This window comes from Patella vulgata, chromosome 8, assembly GCF_932274485.2.
Source record: "Patella vulgata chromosome 8, xgPatVulg1.2, whole genome shotgun sequence".
NCBI classification, from domain to species: domain Eukaryota; kingdom Metazoa; phylum Mollusca; class Gastropoda; family Patellidae; genus Patella; species Patella vulgata.
This window is the reverse complement of record NC_065886.2, coordinates 20628365-20642691: the sequence shown is the minus strand read 5'-3', so window position 1 is coordinate 20642691 and position 14327 is coordinate 20628365. Positions and strand designations below refer to the sequence as shown.

General features: G+C 35.1%; 1 protein-coding gene across 2 annotated transcripts in view; it reads left to right on the top strand.

Moving 5' to 3' along the window:
- The window catches only part of LOC126830149 (sodium- and chloride-dependent glycine transporter 1), a 50349-nt gene that overhangs the window by 26440 nt on the left and 9582 nt on the right, over window positions 1-14327 (top strand). For both annotated transcript variants that reach the window (XM_050560425.2, XM_050560424.2), the window contains exons 4-11: window positions 2519-2659; window positions 4019-4190; window positions 5482-5614; window positions 6168-6302; window positions 6690-6793; window positions 11438-11562; window positions 12667-12779; window positions 13179-13316. In XM_050560425.2, the coding sequence (XP_050416382.1) occupies window positions 2519-2659; window positions 4019-4190; window positions 5482-5614; window positions 6168-6302; window positions 6690-6793; window positions 11438-11562; window positions 12667-12779; window positions 13179-13316 (1061 nt within the window). The remainder of the gene's footprint in view (window positions 1-2518; window positions 2660-4018; window positions 4191-5481; window positions 5615-6167; window positions 6303-6689; window positions 6794-11437; window positions 11563-12666; window positions 12780-13178; window positions 13317-14327) is intronic.

Sequence of the window (14327 nt, the reverse complement as noted above, 5' to 3'; positions counted from 1 at the left end):
ATAATATTATGCATAAGAAACATGCATTAATTAATAATTGAATATAAAGTATTATACTATGTTAATAAGTGTAGTAAACTATATGTCACATCATAATATTATGCATAAAATTAAAATAAACATATACTTAATAAATTATTAGGCAACACAAACATAAACTAAATCACCCATAGGAAACAGTAATGATAATATTGTTTGATGTCAAACTGGGTTTATTAACGAATCAACGTAATGGTCCATATTTCGTCTCTTATATTTATACCCAGTCACTATCACCAACTTGCTATCTTAATAATAACTAACTAGAAATATTTGAACATATACATGATAAGAATTATAATACAAAATGTGATATAAATTAACATATTTACATTATTGAGACTTTAACTCAAATACAGATACCTACTGAATCAATGACTAAGATGCATATTAAACTATTTTAAGATAAGCATTCAGAAAAGGTAAATATAGTTAAGACAGTTCGTTCAGATTAGAACACTCAAAATTCGGAGGAAAGATTAACTTATCAACTTTAAAGCCATTAGTTAGTTTAAATAAGTAATTACATGTACTGTACACTAAAATATGTACTATAACTTAGTAAAACTAGTGTAACAATATGTTAAAATTATGTGACCCAGGCCATTGGCAATATCATCATTATTTCAAATATAACAACTTAACCCAAATCAGCGTTTGTTAATGTCATGATTTTAAGTTAGAAGAGGGAGACGGTTGCCCTAAGTTAGAATTGATTTTAGTTCAAATTGTCCCTAAAATATTTTAGCGGATTTTATCTAAAATGCTTAAAATCATTTTGTGAAACTCATCTATGTAAAATAAAACTGGGATGCAGAACCTCCTAGATTTAACTCACCAATCCTGAAAATAAATGCCAAAAAATCAATTGTAAAGAAATGTACTGTTAGTTTCAGTTCCAGGCTTTCAGAATATTTAGGCATAGAGAAAAAACTTGTTAAATTGCTAAAAGGATTAGTTTACCATCGTGCTTAATTTTGTCACCTTATTAACTCACAGTCATAAGGCAACACAAATAAAATAACTTGTTTCTCGGGCACCGCCCGCACGCAAAATTGGTTGCGCGTGCAGTCTATTTATTAGTCTTGATGAAAAAAAATAAATATGTAACGCCCGCCCGCACATCGACAAGCAAGTCGTAAAAAAAATATCCCGCATGTACCTACATCCGCCATACATGTATATCTATTCAAATGTATTAAAACTGATTCAGATGAACATGCTGTCTTTTTTATCCGAACAATGGCGAAGTTTGGCAGATTTGCCTTTTTTATTGATATCGAAAGAACCTCCATTTTGTATCACGTGATATTAATTACCTCCCCTGATAAACTAGAATTTGATTCGTGTTAAAAGTCATTGGCGACAATATTTCAATCATTCGATCGTAATCGGCTCATTATTGCCGGCTTCAGTCGGTCCTTGTTTGGAAAATCCTATTGATAAAATAATGAACCGTAGAACAGGTTAATTAATTATAGCTAAGAATACGATACGATGACGATAGTCGTCATAATGCATACCTTAGAATCTGGGTCATTATTACTATATTAGCACATTTACGGTAGTTTCGATAATCCGGAAAATAATAATTGGATTACCGATTTGATGGTTTTACTGACCAGTTGTTAGTTAGATTTAAATAGTCATTCAATATAAACACCGGATAGAACACCGAATATCCTGAGAAACACACCGAATATCCCAAGAAACAGTATTTCCGGCAATCTCCAATACCGATGACACGGTGTGACATGCATTGGTTGGAATTCGGTAAATAATTATAAATAAACCGGCGATACTAGATTTAGTTTTAAATACTGTTTACCATGATTATTATTTTTGATACACCTGGTGAAAGAGGCTTAGTTTTTAAAAATATTGTTGTCTTTATGGAGGGCTATTACATAGTCGTATGGAATTTTATTTTAAACCAATTTCAATTATGTGAATTAAATATGGAAAATTATTTTCCTTTCAGTCAGTGTTCAGTCTCAGTGTTTTAGTAGACTTGATTTTGGGTTTATGTTTTAAGTATGTACAATAAAGTTGAATATAACGGAAAGCAAAAACGTAAACAAGTAATGACTTTCTCATTTAAAAAAAAAAAAAAAGAAAGACCGCCCTCCCGCCCCAACAATTTTCAGCAATAGCCAAATTTTATTTTGCACCATCAATGAGTAAAAAAAAAAAAAGAAACCGCCCTCCCTCCCTACAGTTTCAGCTGTCAGTTGCCCGAGAAACAAGACATTTATTTTGTGTGGCCTAATATCCCTAACCTATTCAAGCTTATGTGAAAGCAGATAGAAATACATACAGGCCCAATAATGTTATTTAAATCCAACTTTTAACATTAAAAAAAGAACAAAATTATTTTCAATTACTGGTAGCTTTTTACTGAGAATAAATTGAATATTCAGTATTATACTATAATTATAGACATGTCACATTAAACTAAAATTTATATTTTATTTTGCAGGTGTTGGTTGGGCAATGTTTGTAGTATCTGTACTTATAGCAATATATTATAATATGATCATAGCTTGGACACTTTACTACCTCTTCGCTTCTTTTGCCAAAGTTCTTCCATGGAGTTTCTGTGGTGCGTGGAGTACTGAAGGTATGTTAATCTGTTTTATTAGAGTTGATTGATATCCTATTTGGAAATTGATGTATATAATAAATACACTCAAAGCCATTAAAAACACAATGCCAAATTCAAAATTTATTTACTGCAACAACTTTTAACGAATGTACATAACAATTGACAAAATCGAGATAACAAGCATACTGTGAATAATTTCATGAAAGAATTTACTACAAATGCACAAAATCAAAACATCAGAGAACCATGAAACAAAGCAGGGGTCAGCTGAAGTCAATATCGGGTATGTCCACCCTAAGCTCTTACACATGGAAGCAACACAGGACCACCCCACCCCCGAAATGATCCCTTTCCAGCACGCAGTTACGAGCAAAGCGTTCATGTCGACGTCGGTAAATACAGTGACGTCCATCAGGAAAACTGAGGTTGAATCGGGATTCATCCGAGAAGATGACATTTCGCCATGGTGTGTTGTGGAGATACCCCTGATTTGCGGCCCATTGCTGTCGATGACAATGCAAAAGGATTTGACATTGATGAGGTCAACGGCAGCGTAACCCAAGAGCAGCCAGGCGCCTTTGGACTGTTTGAGGGCTGATCTGACGTTGCCGTGTTCGAACAGTTCCCCTGGCAGTAGCAGTAGCGCTCTAGGTCAGAGTCGATCGGCAACTCTTCCAGTGGCATTGAAGCGTTGTCTGAGGCGAGCAGTGGTCGATGGGTGGACATTAAAGTGTCTGGCAACGGCTACCTATGAAGCCCCCTGATCCAGCATGCCAATATCTCTGTTCCTGTTTTCTTGTGTAAGGCGTGGCAGTTTTCCAAAGTGATGAATGTTGAAATTTTGATCTGTATTTAAAGGGCCAGAGTGCAGGGAATGCATGCGCAAAACGTGTGACATGGGACTGCTTAAAATCGAGAAAAAAGACAATTGTTGCGCTTACAGGAACAAAGTTCATTACCGAGAACTGATATTGGGTTCAAACCCAGAACTCCACAAGTTTCACCTATGTGCCATAAGATAGAAAAGCCCAAGAAAACGTTTACCGTTGAGCATTGGGTTTTTAATGGCTTTGAGTATATTATACAGTAAATATATGTGTCATATTGATGGATAAGCAAGCTCAAAGGATCAGTAGTTAATTCTCATTTTTTTCTCTGGTGTAATAGGGTTACTCAATTTATTTTATTTTTTTAATCATTTTCAAGAGGAATTTTAAATACAGGTCTTACTTATTTAAAGTAGCTAAATCTCTAACTTAATATTATCCATTACATGTGTATCTTCAGTCTCTCTGGCAATATATGGTGTCATAATCATGCATTGGATCTATTGAGAGCCTTGATAAATCTGTTACAACGTTGTTTTATTTACAGCTTGCCTTGAGAATCGAGAACACATACAGAACTGTACTCTATATAATGGAACATTTTATAATAATACATGTTATACTGTTGATATGGTTGGACAAGCTACTTTTAATTACATGCAGAATTCCACTAATAGTTCTTTAGCTAAATCGAAGTCTCCGAGTGATGAATACTTCCAGTAAGTTTGCATGTGTTTAGTTTAGTATCTTTCAAGGCAATGTGAGAACTTTACTACTAAGTAAGAGATCAGCAAAGTACAATTAAAATTATCAGCTATATTAGTATTGTAATAGGAGATAAATGTATCTTAAAGAATGTATTATGAACTAAATCTGCCTTGCTTATTGCAGTGATTTGTTTTTTCTGGCTACAAATTATTACTTAGACATTTATTCACATGACAAGCCCATAACCAACTCTTGAATGAATTAGCGATAAAAACACAATCACCATCTAATAATTTAATGTAAAAATTGATAATCAAGAGTTTGTTTAGTATCGAAGCATTGATTCTTGACCATCAAGACTGTATTATTAATGCAATTTCTTGTTAAAACTTCAAACATTCATAACTTCGCTCAGAATAAAGTAATTTGACTAAAATTTCAATATATTTCATTATCTATTTTTGAACTATTATGGCAAGAACACCATGCTGTTTATCTAAATCTTACATAATGAAATTATGTTTATATGAGGGATAACAACGCTTTTTGCTTGTTTCATCACAAGTTTCCAATATGATGCCACATAGAAAAGGTCACTTTTTTATACGCCTACATTTTCATGTGGACATAAATTGTCAACACCCCTGTCCGCCCGGACATTAGTCCACAATTTGCTTGTCGACACTCGAGAGGTCACAATTTTTATCCAATTTTATATCCCAAATATATCGGACCATAACTTCATGGATTATGGCCCCTGATTGTTTGAAAAATCATGTTTTTAGCTTTTGGGCACTCTAGAGGTCACAATTTTTATCTGATTTTGTTGAAACTTAAAATGTATGTTTATTACCCAAAGACCTCGGTTCCTTTCAATATTTGTGTATAATGGACTGTAAACTTAGCTTGTAGACCCTCTAGCGGCCACAATTTTTATCCGATTTTAAAAACCGTTCAAATATATCACTGTTACACCATAAGGATGGTTTCTTGAAAATTTGACAGAAACTGTCCAACAAAATGGCAGCTCCTTGTACACAAATAGCGTAAAAGTATGTAATACCAAGGTTGTGGACCCTGGAAATATATGTTTATATCCCAAAGATCTCGGTTCTTTTTGATATTCGCGCATATTTGACCGTAACTTCCTGGATTATGGCCCCTGATTGTACGAAAAATTACTGGTGTTTTTTTTTAGCTTGTCATCACTTGCAAAATTTAAGCGTATCTTGCATGCCAACTGCTTGCTGACTGTTACATTGGGTAAAGTTGATTTTTAATTAGTATTTGTGTATTTTCCAGTGAATATGTATTAGATATAACTGAAGGTGTTGAACATATGGGAGGTGTTAAATGGGAATTAGCTTTATGTTTATTATTAGCCTGGGTTTTAGTCTGTATATGTCTGGCTAATGGAATTAAAACTTCAGGAAAGGTGAGTTTATATCACTATATATTTTAAAATTACTCAAAAAACTATGATTTATATTTAATAGTTTTTATACGCCCACATTTTCATGTGGACGTATATTGTCGTCGCCCCTGTCCATCCATCCACAATTTTTATTTGATTTTGACGAAACTTAAAATATAGGTGCATCTCCCTAAGATCTCGGTTCATTTTGAGATTGGCTTATATCGGACCATAACTTCATGGATTATGGCCCCTGATTGTACGATAAATCATGTTTTTAGCTTGTGGACACTCATAGGTCATAATGTTGATCCGATATTGATGAAACTTGAAATATATCTTTATAACCCAAAGATCTTGGTTCCTGTCGATGTTCGCGCATATTGGATCGTAACTTCCTGAATTATGGCCTTTGATTGTACGAAAAATCGCTTTTTGTTTAGCTTGTTCTCTATCCATCTCTTGCAAAATGTGAGCGTATCCTGCCTGGCAGCCGGTGATCTTGATTATGATAAATCTGTAAAATCCTCATTTTCAAATTATTTTAATTTAGCTGTTTTTGTTTATATTTCAGGCTGTATATTTCACTGCTTTCTTTCCTTACATTGTATTAACTATCTTGTTAGTACGTGGTTTAACATTGGAAGGTTCTCTTGATGGTATACGATACTTCTTTACCCCAAAATGGGAAAAGTTGGCTAGCGCTAAGGTAAATTGAATTCTGCTGATCTTGTGAATTTTTAGAAATGGAAAGAGTTTTTACGTCAGCATGGCCAATATTTCTCCCGCAGACACACTGATCCAATCCAGGTGTCCTACTCTGGGATAATTAGAAACTTAATGTTTTGCATATGGTCTTCTTGCACAAGTGTGTGTGTGGGGGGGGGGGCAAAATTTTAATTTCTCTCCACGGCCTTGAATAATAATTGTATTGAAATTGATACTGTTCACCTCATTACACAAATCAGAAGTTTCAGTGCTTTTAAAAGATCAACTCAAGAAGAGCCTTGTGTAATATATCTTATTTTGTTGGACATATTAGTTGGTTTGTTCAAACATAGGTTTTAATTGTACCCTGCCTTTCTATATGTTTTAGGTATGGGGAGATGCTGCTGTACAGATTTTTTTCTCACTATCACCTGGATGGGGAGGGTTGATTACATTAGCAAGTTTTAATAAATTCAACAATAATTGTTACAAGTAAGTCATTCCTGTAGTTCAGTGTAGGTTATTGTTGAAAGGTTGTGTCTGGTTTACTGAGGTTATTTCACTACCGGTGCAAAAGAAAATAATAAGTATTAAATATTTGTTACCTGATAAATTGGGTTTCCAAATTTTAAGCTAATTCTATGGTTAAACATAAATATGGCCCCGTTAATCGAGGCTATAGTTATTCATCCTAGAAAAAAAACTAATACAATATAACATAAATATGGCCTCGTAAAAAATAATTGGATTTCCAAATTTTAAGCTAATTCCATGGTAACACATAAATACTGCCAGAGTTATGGCCCTTGATCACTTTTAAAAAAAATTGGGACACTCTAGAGCTTACTACAGTTAGTATCCATTTGACTTTAACTTTATACACAGTGTTTAGGAGATTGAAACGAAGAAGCCTATTAATTTTTGACAAATTCCAATAGTTACTGCAAGAATTGTGGGCCTTTATCACTTTGAAAAATTTTGTGGCCACCCTAGAGGCGAAAATTGATATCTGATAGACTTTAGCTAGATGTATACACAGAGGTTACAGTCATCAAACGAAGAAGTCTATTTATTTTCGACAATTTTCAATAAATACTGCCAGAGTTATAGCACTACGGCACTTTGAAAAATCAGGTGGATGCTGTAGAGGCTAAAGTTAAAATCAATTGACTTTCAATTTATACAGAGTGTTTAAGGTCATCAGAAACTTTGTGCCTGACATGACACAGGTTGTGCCTAACAAACACATCATTGCTGCATTTCTATTTTGCATTTCAAATATGCAGTATCTCAATTTTATCAGTTTTTCAGGAGACACAAAATACTAAATAAAACTGTACTGAATGGATGAATCAAGTTGTTGTTTTGATATGTTATATTACATGGTGTGTTGTTATGTGTGCATTTTAAAACTAAAAATGTGGGTAACCGTTGATCCACGCCATTGAGATGTCACACATTGTATTTATTTTGCAGTATTACATTTGACACAAACTTTGCATTTTAAAAAAGTTACAAAACCTCCCATCCTGTTCTTTAAAGGATAACCTTACGTCGGGGTCATACTTTGCAAGGTCTTCCTGTACCCATTTGCAATTGCTGTTTTCAAAGTGCAACTTTTTATTAGAATTACGGGTAGAAGAAATGTCATTTTTCTTTGAAGAAACAAGGCAACCATGACACTCAGCCTCATTGTAATTTCTCTCTAATGTGAAAAAATTATCAATTGCAATAAGTTATCGGTAGTTGAAGATCTAATTGGAGTCCTACATGTACATTTTTCATCGTCCAGTTTTATGAAGAAAGATGTTATTTTTGGCATAGTTGTAATAAATTTGGGCTGTATTACGTAAGTGTACATTTTAATACAAATGCAGAGTGATTTATGCGGGGATTTATCATCTGCTAGAAGCCGCAATTCTCGCTCTTGCGTGGAATGTCTAAGTCTCGAATAAGCTGACCCATATTTGTTGCACTAATACTAAGTAATAGTAACTTTATGTCAAGGAATTACTTGCCTATTGATTTTCAACAATTTCTGATAATTACTGCCCGAGTTATGGCAATTGATCACTTTAAAAAATCTTGTGGACACTCTAGGGGCTAAAGTATCCGATTGACTATAAATTTATGCACATTGTTTAAAGCCCGGCCCATACCGCCACGACTTACCCAGACTCTACCCAACCCAACGTCTTGTCTCAGATAATCAGTGCAGTGTGGACAGTCCCACGACCAAGATTCAATCGATTTCCGTCGCGTTGTGGTCCGTCGGCCCGATTGAACATGTTCAATCGTAGTCGGATGCAGTTGGTTGCAGTCGTAATTATCATGTTTGTATGGACACTCACACGACGCGATCAATTGTCTTACTGATGTTTAGCCAATCAGAGAGTAGCATTTAGTCCTGTGACTGAGGGGTCATGTGCTCCTTGTTTAACTGAGGGAAAATTCAAGATGGCTCTACAACCCAGCATTGAAGTCCTACTCGAACAGAAATAATCTGTGAGATTCGGGCCTGTGTGGACTGGTACCGTCGTAGGCAAGTGAAGTAAAGGCGCGACCCGATTTTTTTTTACAACTACCCAAGACGATGAGTCCTGTCGGCTTGTGTGTAGTCGTAGCGGTATGGGCCAGGCTTAAGACTGTGAAACGAAGATTCCTGTTGCTTTTCAACGATTTCTGATAATTACTATGGCCCTTGATCACTTGAGAAATCTTGTAGGTGCACTAGAGACTAAAGTTAATATAGATCTATCACATGGCATAAATTTTATGCACAGTGTTTAAGGTCATGAGACAAACAGTCGAAACAACTTTTAAAGATTTCTGATAATTACTTAAACATACATTATGCAAGAGCTAAATCTGTCTATTGCAGGTCTTTCTTTTCACCTGAAATGTTAGATAAACTATTAATTAGACATTCATTAACTTATCCAAACAATAATCAACTATTGATGTCCTCTTGTGTGTCGGATTTTCACTGGATTTGAATCCGATCTGTTGCTCAATGCTCTTTGATGATTAAATCCCAAAATGGATAATGTTTTTTATCATACCGACTTTAATAATGATGATCGAGGCTAGGCTTAAAATTCAACAGCTAATATCTTGGTTCATAGTGGAGCAATTAGACTGAAATTTTCAACATACGGCATATTCTATTTACGTTAGCTATTTTTTAACTATTATAGCGAGAATAGTCAACTCTTTATCTAATCTGGGGGGGTTGGGTGGCCGAATGGTTAGCACGCGCGCGCTGTATCAGGCCTTCACGTGAATAAATTCCTGGGGAGTCAAAAAAAGCTCTCCTGAAATTGGAAAAAGAGGAAATCGCTCTCCTGAGAAAGCTCTCCTGAATCTCTTGAGGAGAGCTTTGTTAGCATTTGCGATAAAGTCCAGAGATTTTAATCCATTTCGAAACCAACCGGCCAGAATTGGGTCAAATGAGGTCCCGGTAAGAAACAGGGTAATTCGAAGCTCCCGTTAACTTTAATATCTGACTTCAACAAGTTCAAGTCAGTAATATTCCTGAATAGACTACTGTCTTCATTTATCATCAGTCGATCGAAATTAGGATTTATCTACTACGGCGAAAATAAGCTGATGCGACAGCATGACATTTCTTCATATTTAAAACACAAATTAATGTTTTTGTCTATCACGTAACTTACAATTTTTTTTTTCATTTGTGGATGAAAGACAAGCCACACAATGATCACGTGACTCCCATGATTGAAATTGCTTTATACAAAATAAAATTCCGTACGACTATGCCATGGCCTTAAATAAAAAGGGCAATATTTTTAAGAATAAATCCCTGTCAGCATGTGTAAAAAATAAAATTGAATAAAACTAAAACACTATTTAAAAATAAATCTTGCAATGCTGGGTTATTGACCTAATTCCAACCAATGCATGTCACGTGTTATCGGGAATCTGAAAGCATTGAAGATCTTGACGGAAAAATATATTAGTTACATGTATATTTGTTTCTCGGGATATCTGGTGTTCTATGGTTAGTGAAACCATAAAATGCATTATCCAATTATTATTTTCATATCTACCTAGAATTCGTACGGATCGAGAGTCGAAGACGGGGCGCGAAGCACGAGATTCACAATCCATGCGGAGCGAGATGTCTTCCTTCACCCAGTGGTTTATTATTACAAAGGAAACTTAGTGGACCTGTTATGAATAACCAGCAGGCTTGCAATGTTGGTTTTTTTTTTTTTTGCCGAATTATCAAAATTGCCGTTAAATGTGCTAATTACTCGGATTATGAACCGGATGGCGGATTCTCACTAAGGTATGCCTGTTATTGTAGCCGACAAGCAAGTTGATTGTCGATATGATATTGACAGTATTTTTCGTTACCAGTATATTTTTCCTGATAATTTTTCTTTGAGGGGGAGTCAAATTAGACATTGAGGAGAGCTATAAAAAGCGCACCTCGACTGACATCCAGGCGCGTCCAGGAGAGCGAGAGCGATCGCGCTCCTTTTACGTGAAGGTCTGCTGTATCATACAGCCTGTCATTGAGTCAACTGGCGTGGTTTCGAATCCCCGGTTGTACGTGACAAGGAGTAGGGTCGCCTGTCCAACCTCGTGGGTTTTCTCCGGGTCATCCGGTTTCCTCCCACTGCTAAAGACCCCTACGCGCAAGCGAATTATTGAAATAAAATTAAACCATGTTAGTCCCGAAATGACCTAGTTTGTGTCGAATGGACGTTAAACTCCATTTCTCTCTCTCTCTCTTTATCTAATCTAATATAATGCCTCTTTAATGAGCTGTTACTCGTAATCAGATTTTAGTGTGTTGTTAATTTTTTTTTTAATTAATTACAAAAGAAAAAATATGCAACAACCCTCGTTGACTGCCCAGATGACTTAGCTGCTGTGGGTGTATATTTAGTTGCCTGGCAACCTATCTTTAACAAAATGATCTCATTGAAAAATCATTGCAGGACAATTGACTTCTGGCAAAGGATAAAGATTGAAGTGATTGGACATGCTATTGCTGTGGCATTTACAGCTCTTAACATCAGTTTATCAGTTTTGTCTTCATGCCACATTACATACAGTTTTAATATCTGACTTAAGTCCTTAAAAATCTTGTTTTCTTTTTTGTAGAGATGCTGTACTTGTATCTATATTAGATTGTGCTACTAGTGTGTTTGCTGGTATGGTGATATTTTCTATTATTGGTTATATGGCTAATGAGATGAACCAAAATATTGATGAAGTAGCTAGTGAAGGTCAGTGTTACTAAACTGTAAATAAAAATAAAGACTGAAAATCCTTGTAATTTGGACTTTGTTTTGCGTAATAATAAATTCCAACTTAGGTCTTTCCCAGTTAAGGTTGTTATTCGTTTTTATATGCCACATTTTCATCCCATTTTGACAAAACTTGAAATATAGGTTTATATCCCAGTATTCTCGCTTCCTTTCGATATTGGCATGTATTGGACCGTAAATTCCTGGATTATGTTGAGTGATTGTACGAAAAATCACGTTTATAGCTTGTAGACAATCTAGAGGTCACAATATTGATCCAATTTTAAAAACTGTTCAAATATATAACCGTTGGATCCTAATGATAGTTGATACCGAATTTCGAGAAAATCGGACTGGAACTGCCCGACAAAATGGATTCTCCTTTGTAGGCAAATAGTGTAAAAGTATGTAATTTCAAGGTTATGGATCCTCTAGAGGTCACAATTTGTATCCAGTTTTTGATGAAACATGCCATACATGTTTATATCCCTAAGATCTTGGTTTATGACCCTTGATTGTACGAAAATTCGCATTTTTAGCTTGTGGACCCTATAGATGTCAAAAATTTTATCTGATTTTAAAAACCATTCAAATATATCATCATTACACCCTAATGACGGTTGAGTTCAAATTTTGTGAAAATCAGACCGAAACTGGCTGCTCCACGTACACAAATAAAGTGTAAAAGTATTTAATACTAAGGTTGTGGACCCTCTAGAGGTCACAATTTTTAATTGATTTGGATGAAACGTAAAATATACGTTTATATCGCAAATATCTCGGTTCATTTCTATACTTGTATGTATCAGACTGTTACTTCCTGTATTATGGACCATGATTCTACGGAAAATCGTTTTGTTTTTAGCTTGTTCTCTGTCCATCTTTTGAAAAATTTGAGCGTATCTTGCATGGCATGGCAACCGTTTGTTTTTTGTTTTGAAATGTTTGTCTTGCATCTGATAATAATTTAATGTTAAGTTTAGTTCATCAAAAGGCAATTTGTGTGTATTATATTTAAAAGATATCTCTACGTGGTGAAGTTATAGTATATGTCTATATAACCTATATTTATTGTGGTTGTAGGGGCTGGTTTGGCATTCATTATATATCCTGAAGTTGTAACAAGATTACCTATATCTCAACTGTGGGCTGTTCTATTCTTTATGATGTTAGTAACCTTAGGACTAGGAACACAGGTTTGTACTAACTAAATATGAATTTCCACCAAGTTCGACATAGATGAAAAATCCTTTTGAATTTCATCAATTTCCGATAATTATTGTCAGGGCACTTGATCAATTTGGAAAAGATTTTGGGTGCTCTTGAAGTTAGTTACGATTGCATTTAGATTTATACACAGTGTTTATATGCTATACATACTTTTGAAGTTACCTTATTGTCTTTGTGGACCCTCAAATTTCTGAAGTTAACTGATTGATTTGAAATAATTCACAGCGTTTGTTTTCGTAAGACGGAAGATTTCGGAGCAAAAGCAAAAAGTTATCATCAAATATCTCCTTAGATGATTTGCTGCTGTTGGCATATGCTTTATTGTCTAGCAACCTACCTTAATTATTATTTTTTTTTTTTCATAGATTGCTACAGTAACAACTGTTCATACAACACTAATGGATCGGTTCCCTACAGTATTCAGTCAAGGAAAGCGATCTGTCTGTTTATTAATTGGGATAGCTTTTATCTGTTATCTGATTGGTCTGTCTTTCTGTACCAGGGTAAGTAACTCTCAAAAACCAATGCCAATAGAAAAGAAATTGATATTTATAACCCCACATTGAAATGTAGTTGTAAATTATCATTGGTCCGTCCGTCAAGGTCATGAGACAAAGAAGTATATTGATTTTCATTGATTTCAGATAGTTTCTGCCAAAGTTATAACCCGTGATCACTTTGAAAAATCTTGTGGACACTCTAGAGACATTATGTTAGCATGTGGCAGAACTAGAAGCCAAACAAATCCTAATAATAATTACTTAATGGATGTTTGTTTCGTTGCTAGCCAACCTAACTTTTCATGGGTAATTGAATGTTGTTTACCAAATATAATCATAAAAATGGTAATAGACGAGGGTTTTAAATATCTCGAAAATTCCTATTCCAGGATCCAGGAGTTAATTTGTTCAGGATTCCTGAAACACGATTTGTTGAGAGTTTGTATCATGATGGTCGCAATGTGTCGTCTGCTTGATGAAATACGTGAATGTACTGATCTCACTTGGCTCTGTACTATGAAGCTAGAGGTGAAATTGATACATGAATCTAGCTTGGCAAACAGGGGACATTGGCACGCTATTGTCTGCTGGCATATGAATTAACCCTATCTCGATCAGAACTAGGTGGCAATGTGGGCCAGACTGCACCTGTATGCCATCACCTCACGGCCCTGATAAGGCTTTTTTATTTAACCTACTTGTACCCAGGACCAATGCCTTTGTAAACTTGTTTCTCAAAAAGTATGATATTAATTGAGGAAATGGAGGCGGTAAGACTTCCTTAATCACTCTTCTATCTCCAACCTACAGATGCTAGACTAGCCTCTCATTTATGACTGGCTCTTCTTGCAAATTTCCTAGGAAGTACTACCTCACAGACAAAGATGTTCTGAACTAAGTATAGGGCTTGAATTTTCACTATAAAAGAGTATCGGACAGATAGATGGTGATTCCTTCTATCTAGAAAGCAAAACAATTTAAAGCAATATTCTCCTCTATGGCATAGTTCAGGGC